Source organism: Culex pipiens, unplaced genomic scaffold (genome assembly GCF_016801865.2).
Source record: "Culex pipiens pallens isolate TS unplaced genomic scaffold, TS_CPP_V2 Cpp_Un0001, whole genome shotgun sequence".
In the NCBI taxonomy this organism is placed as follows: Eukaryota; Metazoa; Arthropoda; class Insecta; order Diptera; family Culicidae; genus Culex; species Culex pipiens.
This window is the reverse complement of record NW_026292818.1, coordinates 1,462,969-1,479,359: the sequence shown is the minus strand read 5'-3', so window position 1 is coordinate 1,479,359 and position 16,391 is coordinate 1,462,969. Positions and strand designations below refer to the sequence as shown.

The 16,391-nt window shown below is 41.9% G+C and overlaps 1 protein-coding gene across 3 annotated transcripts in view; it reads left to right on the top strand.

The window, feature by feature from the left end:
• Window positions 1–14,617, top strand: part of LOC120417741 (myosin-VIIa) — a 45,936-nt gene extending 31,319 nt beyond the window's left edge. For all 3 annotated transcript variants that reach the window (XM_052711329.1, XM_052711330.1, XM_039579902.2), the window contains 8 exons: window positions 2,553–2,813; window positions 2,876–7,005; window positions 7,061–7,324; window positions 7,383–7,522; window positions 7,579–8,797; window positions 13,601–13,747; window positions 13,815–13,935; window positions 13,994–14,617. In XM_052711329.1, coding sequence (XP_052567289.1) covers window positions 2,553–2,813; window positions 2,876–7,005; window positions 7,061–7,324; window positions 7,383–7,522; window positions 7,579–8,797; window positions 13,601–13,747; window positions 13,815–13,935; window positions 13,994–14,200 — 6,489 coding nt within the window. In that variant the 3' untranslated portion in view covers window positions 14,201–14,617. The remainder of the gene's footprint in view (window positions 1–2,552; window positions 2,814–2,875; window positions 7,006–7,060; window positions 7,325–7,382; window positions 7,523–7,578; window positions 8,798–13,600; window positions 13,748–13,814; window positions 13,936–13,993) is intronic.
• The last annotated feature ends 1,774 nt before the right edge of the window (window positions 14,618–16,391 follow it).

Sequence of the window (16,391 nt, the reverse complement as noted above, 5' to 3'; positions counted from 1 at the left end):
ACAACGGGAAATTTACGTTTCAAAATATCCTACCCTTAACCGCCTAAAATATTTTGCTTAGCTTTAATATATTCTAATTCTTTTTAAGTATAAACTGACAATTATTTTAGCTTCCAAAGATTTTGGAAAATATGGAATAGATGGTTATTTAATTACGGCTATACATTATGTATATTAAATCAAATCAGTTTGCTTTATTAAATGTGTTGCCTTTGGAAAAAGATTTATAAAGCTTGAACAAATGTCATGTCTTATAATTATTTAAAAAACTATTTAGCTTAACAAAATTTCTAGAGAATACTAATACCGCGCATTTTTTTTTCAAGATAAATATTTGAATTTAAATCAGCATTCAAAATTTACGAAATTTTCAATCTCGTATCGAACAATTTTCTGAAAATAAAGGCATCATTTAAAAAACATAACGTATTACTTAAAAAATTATGAAATTCAATAATATTTTTATTGCGCGTATGAATTTTTAATCTTTCTAAATTTTAAGGAAAATGATTTTGATTTTGATTAAAAGAATATTCTGTGTAAACACTATCAAACGATAAAAATAATTTATTGTGTATTTTATGACACAACATATTTTCTGAATATTTTTCATTTAAAAAACGTGACTTAATCCACCTTAAGGTGGTTGGTGCCTTCCTCGCATTCATGTTGTATTTTAGGTTGTATTTACGAATTAATTAAAGAGATTTTTTGATTTTTTTTTTCATTTTTTTTTCGTTTTTTTTTATAATTATTGATTTTACCTGAACAGCAATTTTCAATTATTGTTTTACCAACTTTCCAAAATAAAGAGAAAAGTCTCATGAGTTATATATTTTAGTAAAAAGCTCGTGTAAATCTTTGTCGAGACAAAATGATGCAGCAACATAGTTAATACAGATTTTTTCCAGAAGAGACGCAGACACTGCTTAAGCAATGTGGCAACCGGGCGATACGCATTGAGTTATCTTAGCCCGCTCTCACGCACACTAGCACGCCATTTGTTTTGCTGGCTGGTACAAAATTTAACCTCAATCTTTTTCGTGTACAATACATGCGCATGTAGATAACTCTATGCAAGGGGGTGTGGCTGCCAATCCTCCGCGTGGTCAGACCAAAATTTCTACGCATGCTGCGCGACTCTCGCGCGTAAGCAAAAAGGCCCGGCCTTTGAGGTTATGCAAAAATCACCCTTTTTTGTAGCTACAAAAAACTTTTTCTTGGCATAACTTTAAAAGTACTTCACTAAACAGAATAAAATTTAATAGGGTCTTAGAGGACCCCAAAACGAACAGAATAAGGCGGATCCGGCCAAAATCGGTTCAGCCAGTTCTGAGATAATCGTGTGGAAAAAAAATCATGTCTACACACATCCCCACAGACATTTGTTCAGAATTTGATTCTGAGTCGATAGGTATACGTGAAGGTATATCTAGGAGTCGTATTTAAGAAGTTCATTTTTCGAGTGATTTTATAGCCTTGCCTCAGTGAGGTGAGGAAGGCAAAAATCTGTTATTTATAAGGAAAATCACCGTGCTAAATGATATGTTCCTTTTTGAAAAAGTCTTTGCTTTAATATAAAAAGTTTAATTTTCATTATTAAAAATATTTGTTTTTTTTATATTGCAAGATTTTTGCTCATTGCAGAGTATTATTTAGAATTCCAGTTTGTAAGAAGAATACCATGTGACATAAGTTTGGTGGGATTCAACCTAGAAAGAAGGGTGTGAGAAGGAGGGGGGAGGGGTGAAGGGTGACACCGGGCAGCCCGCCCCGGGTGACACCCGGCCTTAGTACGCCTCTGTCTGTAACCGATTTAAGGGGAGGAGAGGCTGCAACTGTAACAAGCCAAGGAAAATGCCAAAAATTTACCGGTTCATTAAGGGGAGCTCGTTGAGGAGGCACACCAATAAAAAGAGTGCCTCTTAAATGTTTCGGAACGGAAAGAAGACGAAGACGAAGATCCAAAACTCCGATAATGGATAATCGCGCACTTGATGGCGGCAGCGGCTTTCAACATCTGATCGTGGAAATTGTGGAAAAATCGTTGTCACTGGTGCGGCATGGTCGCCAATTACGCACGATTACGGAACATAAGCCGCGGGCGATCAGTTTTGATTGTGCGTCAATTAAACGATTAATTTTGGGAACGATCTTTATGTAATCTGAGGAAAAGTGGGTTTCTTGTACGAAATTGGTACTTTGCTTTCTGCAAAGCAGTAGACACCATGTCAATTTAGTGAAAATGAGTTTGTTGAGAACTGATATACGTTTAAAACACTCAAACTTAATTGTTTCTGACTTGTGTAATAAGCCCATTTTCGCTATCATAGACCATAAACTTTAAAGTATTATACGAAGAGAAAATAAAAGAACCACTTTGCAACATGCAACATGTGCACTCGGTAGAGCAGCTGCTGGTAAAAAGTTGATGATAATTAAATCTCTTCATGAGCCTCTCAACACGTACCTACTGTACAGAGTTGGCCACTTTACGAGCCTTTTCATTTACCATAAACTCACTCTTTCCCATCTCCTCTCAAACATTACAGGGTGACTACATATGGATCGAGCCCGTGTCCGGACGCGAATTCGATGTGGCCATCGGAGCCCGGGTCATCTCGGCCGAGGGTCGCCGCATCCAGGTCCGCGACGACGATGGGAACGAACTGTGGCTCACGCCGGAACGCCGCATCAAGGCGATGCACGCGTCCTCGGTGCAGGGCGTCGAGGATATGATCTCCCTCGGCGACCTGCACGAGGCCGGCATCCTGCGGAACCTGCTGATCCGGTACAATGACAACCTGATTTACGTTAGTACCCCTTGTTGATCGTGCTTTGAACCAAGTTATAACGTCTTCTTCCACATTTTCAGACCTACACCGGATCGATCCTGGTCGCGGTCAACCCGTACCAGATCCTGCCCATCTACACCGCGGACCAGATCAAGCTATACAAAGAGCGCAAGATTGGCGAGCTTCCGCCGCACATTTTCGCCATCGGGGACAACTCGTACGCGCACATGCGTCGCTATGGTCAGGACCAGTGTATCGTCATCTCCGGTGAGTCCGGCGCGGGCAAGACCGAGAGTACAAAGCTGATCTTGCAGTACCTGGCGGCGATCAGTGGGAAGCACTCGTGGATCGAGCAACAGATTCTCGAGGCGAACCCTATTCTGGAAGCGTTTGGTAACGCCAAAACAGTCCGTAACGACAACTCGTCCCGGTTCGGCAAGTATATCGACATCCACTTCAACAATAGTGGCGTGATCGAGGGTGCCAAGATCGAGCAGTACCTGCTGGAAAAGTCTCGAATTGTGTCGCAGAACGCGGAAGAGCGAAACTACCACATCTTCTACTGTCTACTCGCCGGGTTGTCCCACGAGGAGAAGCGCAAACTGGACCTGGGTCAAGCATCCGACTATCGGTACCTCACCGGTGGAGGTTGCATCAAGTGTGACGGTCGTAACGACGCCGCAGAGTTTGCCGATATTCGATCGGCTATGAAGGTGCTTTGCTTCTCGGACCATGAAATCTGGGAGATTCTCAAGCTTTTAGCAGCACTGCTTCACACCGGAAACATCAAGTACAGAGCCACAGTTATAGACAATCTGGATGCAACCGAAATCCCGGAACACATCAACGTAGAACGAGTAGCGAGTCTGCTCGAAGTCCCACTCCAACCATTCATCGATGCCCTCACTCGAAAGACCCTCTTCGCTCACGGAGAAACGGTAGTGTCCACCTTGTCACGCGATCAGTCCATGGACGTTCGGGATGCATTCGTCAAAGGAATCTACGGACGGTTGTTCGTTCTGATCGTGAAGAAGATCAACTCGGCGATCTACAAGCCGAAATCCACAACCAGAAGTGCGATCGGCGTTCTGGACATCTTCGGATTCGAGAACTTCAACCAGAACAGCTTCGAGCAGTTCTGCATCAACTTTGCCAACGAAAATCTGCAGCAGTTCTTCGTGCAGCACATCTTCAAGCTGGAGCAGGAGGAGTACAACCACGAGAGCATCAATTGGCAGCACATCGAGTTCGTAGACAACCAGGACGCACTGGACTTGATCGCCATCAAGCAGCTCAACATTATGGCGTTGATTGACGAGGAGTCCAAGTTCCCCAAGGGTACCGACCAAACCATGCTGGCCAAGCTGCACAAAACTCACGGCACCCACAGAAACTATCTCAAGCCCAAGTCCGACATCAACACCAGCTTCGGGTTGAACCACTTTGCCGGAGTTGTGTTCTACGATACCCGAGGTTTCCTGGAGAAGAACCGTGACACCTTCAGCGCCGATCTGCTCCAACTTATCTCCAGCTCGACCAACCGCTTCCTCCAGATGGTATTCGCCGAGGATATCGGAATGGGTGCGGAGACCCGCAAGCGCACCCCAACTCTATCCACTCAGTTCAAGAAGAGCTTGGACTCGCTGATGAAGACCCTCAGCCAGTGTCAGCCTTTCTTCATCCGGTGTATCAAGCCGAACGAGCTGAAGAAGCCGATGATGTTCGATCGAGCTCTCTGCTGTCGACAGCTACGCTACTCCGGTATGATGGAAACGATCCGCATTCGTCGAGCTGGCTACCCAATCCGACACAACTTCCGGGACTTTGTCGAACGATATCGATTCCTGATCAACGGAGTACCACCAGCTCACCGAACCGACTGCCGAATGGCGACCTCGAAGATCTGCGCCACCGTATTGGGCCGATCCGACTACCAGCTTGGTCACACCAAGGTCTTTCTTAAAGACGCACACGATCTGTTTCTGGAGCAGGAGCGTGATCGTGTGTTGACGAGGAAGATCCTGATCCTCCAGCGATCGATTCGCGGGTGGGTCTACCGTCGGCGGTTCTTGCGTATGCGCCAAGCAGCCATCACAATTCAGAAGTTCTGGAAGGGTTACGCACAGAGGCAGCGCTACAAGAAGATGAAGATCGGTTACATGCGACTGCAGGCGTTGATCCGATCGCGCGTGCTCAGCCATCGCTTCCGGCATCTGCGAGGTCACATCGTGCGACTGCAGGCTCGGATTCGAGGGTATCTGGTGCGGCGCGAGTACGGTCACAAGATGTGGGCGGTTATCAAGATCCAATCGCACGTACGGAGGATGATCGCCATGAAGCGGTATCAGAAGCTTAAGCTGGAGTATCGACGACACCACGAGGCGTTACGAATGCGCAGGATGGAGGAGGAAGAGCTGAAACATCAAGGTAACAAGCGTGCTCGGGAGATTGCCGAGCAGCACTACCGGGATCGGTTGAACGAGATCGAGCGGAAGGACATGGAGCAAGAAATGGAAGATCGTCGTCGGGTTGAGGTGAAGAAGAACATCATCAACGATGCAGCCAGGAAGGCAGACGAACCGGTAGACGATAGCAAACTGGTGGAAGCGATGTTTGACTTTCTGCCAGACTCGAGCAGTGAAGCTCCAACGCCACACGGTGGTCGCGAAACGTCGGTGTTCAACGATCTGCCAGTGAACCAAGACAACCACGAAGATATTATCGGACCCATTCACACAATCTCTGAAGACGAAGAAGACTTGTCTGAATTCAAGTTCCAAAAGTTTGCCGCCACATACTTCCAGGGCAACATTACTCATTACTATTCTCGAAAACCGCTGAAGCATCCCTTGCTGCCGTTGCACACGCAAGGCGATCAACTGGCTGCACAAGCCCTGTGGATCACGATCTTACGGTTCACTGGAGACCTGCCAGAGCCACGCTACCACACGATGGACCGTGACAATACGTCCGTCATGTCCAAGGTTACAGCCACCCTGGGTCGTAACTTTATCCGGAGTAAAGAATTTCAAGAAGCACAAATGATGGGACTCGACCCGGAAGCATTTATGAAGCAAAAGCCACGATCAATCCGACACAAGCTCGTCTCGTTGACGCTGAAGCGCAAGAACAAACTCGGTGAAGACGTGCGACGTCGTCTGCAGGACGAAGAGTACACCGCCGATAGCTACCAGTCCTGGTTAGAATCTCGCCCGACGTCCAACCTGGAAAAGCTGCACTTTATCATCGGCCATGGTATTCTGCGAGCCGAACTCCGCGATGAAATCTACTGCCAAATCTGCAAGCAGCTCACCAACAATCCGTCCAAGTCATCCCACGCTCGAGGTTGGATCCTGCTGTCCCTGTGCGTAGGTTGCTTCGCACCGTCCGAAAAGTTCGTCAACTACCTCCGATCGTTCATCCGTGAAGGTCCTCCCGGGTACGCTCCGTACTGCGAGGATCGCCTCAAGCGAACCTTCAACAACGGCACTCGAAATCAACCCCCGTCCTGGTTGGAACTTCAGGCGACCAAGTCGAAGAAACCGATTATGCTGCCGATCACTTTCATGGATGGCAATACGAAAACGCTACTCGCGGACTCCGCCACTACGGCGCGGGAGTTGTGCAATCAACTATCGGACAAGATCGCCCTGAAGGATCAGTTTGGATTCTCGCTGTACATTGCACTGTTTGACAAGGTTTCGTCGCTTGGAAGCGGTGGTGACCACGTGATGGACGCAATCTCACAGTGTGAGCAGTACGCCAAGGAGCAGGGTGCTCAGGAACGGAACGCCCCTTGGAGGTTGTTCTTCCGAAAGGAGATCTTCGCTCCGTGGCACAATCCGATCGAGGATCAGGTGGCTACGAACTTGATCTATCAGCAAGTGGTTCGCGGGGTCAAGTTTGGCGAGTACCGGTGCGACAAGGAGGAAGATCTGGCGATGATTGCCGCCCAGCAGTACTACATCGAGTACAACACGGACATGTCAATGGATCGGCTATACACGCTGCTGCCGAACTTTATCCCGGATTACTGTTTGACGGGTATTGAGAAGGCAATCGATCGTTGGGCGGCGCTGGTGTTGCAGGCATACAAGAAGAGCTACTACCTCAAGGACAAAGCACAGGCATTGAAGGTCAAGGAAGACGTCGTAAGCTACGCCAAGTACAAGTGGCCGTTGCTGTTTTCCCGGTTCTATGAAGCTTATAGGTAGGGTTATCGTGATCATTTTGAAGATCTTTACTAAGCTTTTGATTTTTTTTAGAAATTCTGGTCCAAACCTGCCCAAGAACGACGTAATAATCGCTGTCAACTGGACCGGTGTGTACGTGGTAGACGATCAGGAACAGGTGCTGTTGGAGTTGTCCTTCCCGGAGATTACGGCCGTGTCGAGCCAAAAGACGAACAAGGTCTTTACGCAAACCTTTTCGCTGTCTACGGTGCGGAACGAGGAGTTTACCTTCCAGAGTCCGAACGCCGAAGATATCAGGGATTTGGTGGTGTACTTCTTGGAGGGGTTGAAGAAACGGTGAGTTGGCTGATGATCTGTGTTTGGGACATGACTGAATGGGGAGTTTTTATTGCAGCTCAAAATATGTGATAGCACTGCAAGACTACAAGGCACCGGGAGAAGGTACAAGCTTCTTGTCGTTCCTGAAAGGTGATTTGATCATCTTGGAGGAGGAAAGTACGGGGGAGACCGTCCTGAACTCCGGTTGGTGTATAGGTGAGTTTAACAAAACCTCGAGTTAAACTGTCGGTTACTAACAAAACTCATTTTAGGATGCTGCGAGCGAACTCAGGAACGTGGCGACTTCCCTGCGGAGATCGTGTACGTGCTTCCCACACTGACCAAACCTCCGCCGGACATCTTAGCATTGTTTAGCGTAGAAGACGCTCACCACGGCAAGCGACTCAACTCGATCCATTCCAACGGGGGTACGGAAACCCGCGAGCGACCACACACATTAGCCGACTACTCGCTTGATCACTTCCGGCCACCTCCAAAGCGCACCATGTCCAAGGCACTGTCCACGTTGAGTTCGAAGCGCGGAGGAGACGAGCTGTGGCGTTACTCGAGGGATCCGTTGAAGCAACCGCTGCTGAAGAAGCTGCTGGCAAAGGAAGAGCTCGCCGAGGAAGCTTGCTTGGCGTTCATCGCCATCATGAAGTACATGGGAGATCTGCCATCGAAGCGACCTCGGATCGGGAATGAAGTGACGGACCACATCTACGATGGTCCGCTAAAGCACGAGATCCTGCGTGACGAGATCTACTGCCAGTTGATGAAGCAGCTAACGGAGAACCGGAATCGCGTGTCGGAAGAACGAGGTTGGGAGTTGATGTGGCTATCGACGGGATTGTTCGCCTGCAGTCAGCAGTTGCTCAAGGAGTTGACGCTGTTCCTGCGAAGTCGTCGCCACCCCATTTCGCAAGACTCACTGCACCGTCTGCAGAAGACCATCCGCAACGGACAGCGCAAGTACCCGCCTCACCAGGTCGAAGTCGAAGCGATTCAGCACAAAACGACCCAGATCTTCCACAAGGTGTACTTCCCGGACGACACGGACGAGGCGTTCGAGGTGGACTCGTCAACGCGGGCGAAAGATTTCTGCCAGAACATTTCACAGCGGCTCAACCTGCGGTCCAGTGAAGGTTTTAGCTTGTTTGTAAAAATAGCCGACAAGGTGATATCAGTGCCAGAAGGAGACTTCTTCTTCGACTTTGTACGCCATCTGACCGACTGGATCAAGAAGGCCCGGCCGACGCGGGACGGCACGAATCCGCAGTTTACGTACCAGGTGTTCTTCATGAAGAAGCTGTGGACGAACACGGTGCCGGGCAAGGACAAGAACGCCGATCTGATCTTCCACTACCACCAGGAGCTGCCGAAGCTGCTGCGCGGGTACCACAAGTGCTCCAAGGAGGAAGCGGTCAAGCTGGCGGCGCTGGTCTACCGGGTGCGGTTCGGCGAGAGCAAGCAGGAGTTGCAGGCGATTCCGTGAGTAGTTTTTTTTGGGTTTGTTTATTTTTGGACAAATTTATTTCTTTTTTTTATCAGAGCCGTACCTTGAATTCATAGCATTCTCGTCGTTATTATCATATATTTTTAACATTTAAAAAGCAATTCTCAAGAAATTTGGCTCCCTGTATATTTTCCCTGTATATTTTTGGTTATACGAGTAATTGTTCTACAAAATTCAAAATTTCTTTCTGGAATTTTAAAGTTCTCAATGTTTTTTTACAAATCATAGTGATTATAATTTGTTTTCCAAATTTTCACAAGGCATGGTTTTTTTTTCAAAATTTTATTCTTTGCCATATGGGTATCAAATGATTGAGGATTTTGAACATCTCGAAAGTATTTTTTTTAGATACTAGACATTCTCACATAACTACGTATTTTCAAAAAAGTACTGACCATTTTAGATTTGTTTTACAATATGGGTATCAGAAGATTAGGATTTTTTTTACAACTTTCAAAACAAAACAATTTTTTTTTTAAGTTGTTCCAAATTTCATCAAACCACTTTTAAAAAAAGAACTATTTTTTTGTTTTCGCAATATGGATTTCAATGGTCCGGAAATTTGCTCTACATTTTGAAAGTAATAATACTATTTTTGCCTTCCTCACTGAGGTAAGGCTATAATCCTGCTCTAAAAATGAACTTTGTATAAAAACGCCGTAGACCCACCTTCATGTATACATATCGACTCAGAATCAAAAACTGAACAAATGTCTGTGTGTATGTGTGTGTGTGTATGTGTGTGTGTATGTGTGTGTGTATGTATGTATGTGACCAACAAACTAGCTCATGTTTCTCAGCACTGGCTGAACCGATTTGACCCGAACCTGTTGCATTCGACTTGGTTTAGGGTCACACAGATCGAGTTTTATACAGATTGAAGTTTCGATAAGTAGTTCAAAAGTTATGTATAAAAATGTGTTTTCACATATATCCGGATCTCACTTAAATGTATGTAAACTATGTCCGGGTCCATCATCCGACCCATCGTTGGTTAGGTTATCAAAAGACCTTTCCAACGAGCCTAAAACATTGAAGATCTGGCAACCCTGTCTCGAGATATGGTCACTTAAGTGACATTTATGTACTTTTTTGAAGCTGGATCTCACTTAAATGTATGTAAACTATGTCCGGATCCACCATCCAACCCATCGTTGGTTAGGTTATCAAAAGACCTTTCCAACGAGTCCAAAACATTGATGATCTGGCAACCCTGTCTCGAGGTATGGCCACTTAAGTGATATTTATGTACTTTTTTATTCCGGATCTAAAAAATAGATGAAATTTTTGTACAATTCCATCATATCAGCCATTGTTGGTAATAAGTGAGGAAGGCTCCAACCACATAGGTGGATTAAGTTAGTTTTTTTAAATACATACGCAAAATTTTCACAAATTACTTTTTACACCTTTCGAATAAATTTCAGTTTTTCAAAATCTCCAAAATTCTATAAAAAAACTAACTTGATCCACCTATGTGGTTGGAGCCTTCCTCACTCATTACCATCAATGGCTGTACACAAATTTCATCTATTTTTCAGATCTGGATTAAAAAAAGAACATAAATATCACTTATGTGGCCATATCTCGAGACAGGGTTGCCAGATCTTCAATGTTGTGGACTTGATGGAAAGGTCTTTTGATAACCTAACCAACGATGGGTCGGATGGTGGATCTGGACATAGTTTACATACATTTAAGTGAGATCAGGCTTCCAAAAAGTACATCAATATCACTTAAGTGTCCATATCTCGAGACAGGGTTGCCAGATCCTCAATGTTTTGGACTCGTTGGAAAGGTCTTTTGATAATCTAACCAACGATGGGTCGGATGGTGGATCCGGACATAGTTTACATACATTTAAGTGAGATCCGGCTTTCAAAAAGTACATCAATATCACTTAAGTGGCCATATCTCAAGACAGGGTTGCCAGATCTTCAATGTTGTGGACTCGATGGAAAGGTCTTTTGATAACCTAACCAACGATGGGTCGGATGATGGACCCGGACATAGTTTACATACATTTAAGTGAGATCTGGCTTCCAAAAAGTACATCAATATCACTTAAGTGGCCATATCTCGAGACAGGGTTGCCAGATCTTCAATGTTGTGGACTCGATGGAAAGGTCTTTTGATAACCTAACCAACAATGGGTCGGATGGTGGATCTGGACATAGTTTACATACATTTAAGTGAGATCAGGCTTCCAAAAAGTACATCAATATCACTTAAGTGGCCATAACTCGAGACAGGGTTGCCAGATCTTCAATGTTTTGGATTCGTTGAAAAGGTCTTTTGATAACCTAACCAAAGATGGGTCGGATGGTGGATCCAAACATAGTTTACATACATTTAAGTGAGATCCGGCTTCCAAAAAGTACATCAATATCACTTAAGTGTCCATATCTCGAGACAGGGTTGCCAGATCCTCAATGTTTTGGACTCGTTAGAAAGGTCTTTTGATAATCTAACCAACGATGGGTTGGATGGTGGATCCGGACATAGTTTACATACATTTAAGTGAGATCCGGCTTCCAAAAAGTACATCAATATCACTTAAGTGGCCATATCTCGAGACAGGGTTGCCAGATCTTCAATGTTGTGGACTCGATGGAAAGGTCTTTTGATAACCTAACCAACGATGGGTCGGATGATGGACCCGGACATAGTTTACATACATTTAAGTGAGATCTGGCTTCCAAAAAGTACATCAATATCACTTAAGTGGCCATATCTCGAGACAGGGTTGCCAGATCCTCAATGTTTTGGACTCGTTGGAAAGGTCTTTTGATAACCTAACCAACGATGGGTCGGATGGTGGATCCGGACATAGTTTACATACATTTTAGTGAGATCCGGATATATGTGAAAACACATTTTTATACATAACTTTTGAACTACTTATCGAAACTTCAATCTGTATAAAACTCGATCTATGGGACCCTAAACCGAGTCGAATGTAACAAGTTCGGGTCAAATCGGTTCAGCCAGTGCCGAGAAACATGAGCTAGTTTGTTGGTCACATACATACATACACACACACATACACACACACATACACACACACATACACACACATACACACACACATACACACACACATACACACAGACATTTGTTCAGTTTTCGATTCTGAGTCGATATGTATACATGAAGGTGGGTCTTCGACGTTTTTATACAAAGTTCATTTTTAGAGCAGGATTATAGCCTTACCTCAGTGAGGAAGGCAAAAATGTTCATTCAATATTTCGATTATCCGAAGGTTTTATGGGACTTCGGGTAACTGAATCAGAAAGCAAATAATTTTCAAATTTGATTTCTGCGATCCTTTTTTAGAAAAATTTGAATTGTGAATTACCTATTGAATTACCAAATGGATTTGCCTAGTACTGTCCTGGATTATCCAAAGCCTAGATTATCCGAAGCCTAGATTATCCAAAGTTCGATTATTCCAAGGTTTGTATGGGACTTCGGATAATCAAATCACGACGAGTTTATTCGTGATTTTTATTTTCTTACTTTTAAATTTTTCAAATTTTTGTTCAGCGACCATTCTAGTAAAATTTGAATAGTTGCATTTTTTTGCAAAATTTTATCCCCACCATTTTGGCCGCCATGTAGGATTTAAAAATTCTTTATCACTTTAGAGTAGTTTTTCGATCATACATAAACCTAACCCTCAAAAATGAGACAAGAAATACTTTTTTTTCGTGATTTGATTATCCGACGAATGTATTATCCATAATGAAATTTTTCCAAGGCCTTCGGATAATCAAGTCTCAAATCTAATGAAAAAAAAAAAACTCAAAATTTGACAGTACTTTTTTTTAAATATGTAGTTTAGTGGAAATTTCAAGCATTTAATATATTACTTTTCATTCAAAACATGTACATCCTTTTGAAACTCATAATAAAAAGTTCTATTTTTTCTAACAAACGTAGTTTTGTTAAAAATTTTAGTATTTAAAGAAAATTGTGATAACTTTTGAAATGTTCAAAAAATTGATCATTTAATATCCATGTTGAAGAAAACTTAAAATTTCAGTTCAGTTTTCGAAAATACGTAGTTTTGTGTAATTTTGATTAAAAATAAATACTATTATCAAAATGTTTGAAAAAAAAGTTAATAATTTCAAAATCATATTGTAACAACTAGAATTTTCAGTATTTTTCCCAAAAATACAAAGTTTTGTGAAAATGTCAGAATATTAAAAAAAATCGAAAAGTTCCCAATGAAATAAAAAGGTTTTTGAATTGTAGAACTTTCTTTTTACATGTTGGTTTGTTTTTTTAGTTTTCTGCTTTTTAAGTCCAGTTCAGTCCAATTATCGCGGAAGGGTTGTTCTTTAAGATTGAAAGACTTTACCCATTCCATATATTATTGGACCCTTTATAAATTTGTTTATTTTTTCAACATATTCTATAATGCGAATAATTAAAATAATGTTTGCTTATTATTTTTGCATCCTTGAATTAATTCATTAAAAAAACTAACATTTTAAAAGTCAATTCAAACAAATGCATATTTTTCGTTTGTTTTTGTAAGAACTGGACTTCTCAAAGCCGTTTCAATTAACAGCTTAAATTTTAGTTATTTGCCGTTCAAATTTCGAGTTTGCAAATACAAAGGAATAATTCTAAGAAACGAAGCGCCTCCATTGAATCTTTAGAGTAAATCCATGGAGGCGCTTGGTTTCTTGTAGTTGAGCTATTTAGCAGCAGGTACTGAATTAAATAAGAAAATATATTTAGAAAATATCTTTTTTTTTTAATTTCAGTCAAATGCTGCGGGAGTTGGTCCCTTCGGATCTGATCAAGCTGCAAACGACCAACGACTGGAAGCGGTCGATTGTGGCCGCGTACAACCAGGACGCCGGAATGTCCCCAGAGGACGCCAAAATAACCTTCCTCAAGATTGTCTACAGGTGACCTTTCTTTGTTTGGTTTTAAATCTAAATTTAGATTAACTAAATTTATTTTCTTCTTATTCAGATGGCCAACATTCGGATCGGCGTTCTTCGAGGTCAAGCAGACCACGGAACCCAACTATCCGGAAATGCTCCTGATTGCCATCAACAAGCATGGCGTTAGTCTGATTCATCCAAGCTCAAAGGTATAACAATCAATAAAATTTGCTTAAGGAAAACTTTTTACTAAATTGATTTCCGTAGGACATTCTGGTCACCCACCCGTTCACGCGCATTTCCAACTGGTCCTCGGGGAACACGTACTTCCACATGACGATCGGCAACCTGGTGCGCGGATCGAAGCTGCTCTGCGAGACGTCCCTCGGCTACAAGATGGACGACCTGCTCACGTCCTACATTTCACTGATGCTGACCAACATGAACAAACAGCGAACGATTAGGATTAAGTGAGCAAGTTTAGAAGCGTTTTTTTTTCTTCGTTTGTTTTTAAAGTAACTTGGAAGAACTTTTTGTTTTTCGTTGGCTGGCTTCGAGTATTTATTTTGTTTGAGCTTTGCTTACTTTTTTTGTTTTAGCTTGCACAAGCAGCATTATTATTGTAATAGGAGCATTAGAACAAATTGTGTAATCCCAAAAAAAGGAAGCTTAGGCCAGGGATCGCACTTCGATTCTACCTTGATATTAGCGAGATCAAACATATCACCTTAATGTTAAGCCCTCTTCAAATCGTTGTATAGAAGTTAATGCTATCAAAATTGTAAAATATTCTTAATTGTATACTTTCGGCATGTTTTAACTTACTATCGGTGACCTTTTATTAGCCATTTTAGCTTACACATAATGCTGTTCGTTTTACTTCACCCTCCCCCCAAAAACAAACGCTTTTATTTATTCACACACATTCCAGCTGAGCTACCACTCAAAACTCTCCAAACACTATACTGTTAGAATTTAAGTTAAACCATTTTGCCAGCCTAGGTAACAACAAGAACAATCCGGATGAGGAAAATAAAAATCGGTGCGGATAAAAGGCAAAATAGAAAATAAACTTAGTCGTCAAAATTTCAAGCTTTCGAGCCTATATCAAGCAAAAACGGTGGCAACGCGAAACGCAAATACGTGCTCAAATTTTGGTGTGCGATCGGTGGAGTGGTTGAGGAGTTGTGCGAATGGGTCTTGGTAGTGTGATTGCGGGGTATCAGTTATTTTTTGGATGATTGCGGTTGAATGCATGGCTTGGTATAGGGAATGCTCTAGGTGGATTTATTTTTGTATGGAATAAGATTCAATATTTTTGTAATTTTATTATGACCTTGTTATGCATACCTTTATTACTATTTACTATAAATGATCGATTATACAATAAATGCTACATAGTGAAATAAATATTATGTGATTTTATTTGACTCCGAAACTTTCGCTTTGTGGAGGCCCGTATGATTAAAGGAGCCATTTTGTGTCATTGGCTCACCCATATAAGTCTCCTTACAATTGTGCAACTGTTCATACAAACATGGTACGTAAGTATTCAAAAACCTGTATCTTTTGAAGAAATCTTCTGATTGATTTGGTGTCTTCGGCAAATTGGTAAAATATCAGATTAGATCTCAGCGACTACAATCATCATGCCCAAAAATTCATCTCACAATTTTCACTGCCCTTCTTTCCATCGCGAGAACCTTATTCCTGTTATTCCTTTTAACATTCTCTTTTTCTCTCTCATTCCCACAATCACAGTTATTCCTTTTTAACAGAAAGTTCATTCATTGGTGTTTTCTAAGAAAACAAAAGAATCTTCGGCGAGTGTAAGTGCACGAGAAAAAGAGAAGGAGTGATATATAAAGAATGATATCATCAAACGATATATTTTTTTATCAATTATTTACAACACTTGTTGTAGGTACTGTTGAGGAAAAATATAAGTACGCGGAAAATGGTTTTTGTCGATTGTAAATCCATTTAGGCCGTTGCAAATATTTTTAAATGTTTATGTCGCGCCCCCCCCCCCCCTTCAAAATCGGTTCGAAAAATCAGGGGGCAAAACAAATATTTTTTTAAAAAACTTCAAAATTTTGAAAGAAATAGAAGTCTAACCAACTGGAAACGGCCTTAAATAAAAAAAATCAAAATCAAAATTTTCTGATTTAAAAAAAAAAATATGTTTTTAAAAACAAAAACTTGAAAAATTAGAGTCGGATCAGAAATATTCACAAAGGTAAAATCAAAATTTAAGTGGTCATATCTCGAATGCGGCTTTTCATATTTTTTTAAGTTTTTTTTGGGTTAAATTTCTATTTTTGCCAATAAAAGAACTTTGTTTCAAAAAATCATTACTCGGCGGCAAATTTTCGGCCGTATGTCTCTATGGCGAAAAAGTTGCTGGTTTTTGTGGAAATTGATTTTCTGTGCAAAAAGTACATAACAATCAGCAAAAAACATTTTCTCCTTGTACCTTTTTCTATCTAAAGAGTCCTTAACATTGCCCGAGCAGACGGAAATAATTTGGAAATATTTTTTTTTGATATTTGGAAATAATAGGCTGATAACATTTTATGTTATTTATAACAAGATTTGTTATTCATCATTATGATTTTTTTTATTGGATTGTTATTTTAATAACAGACTAATATCATTTTTAGTT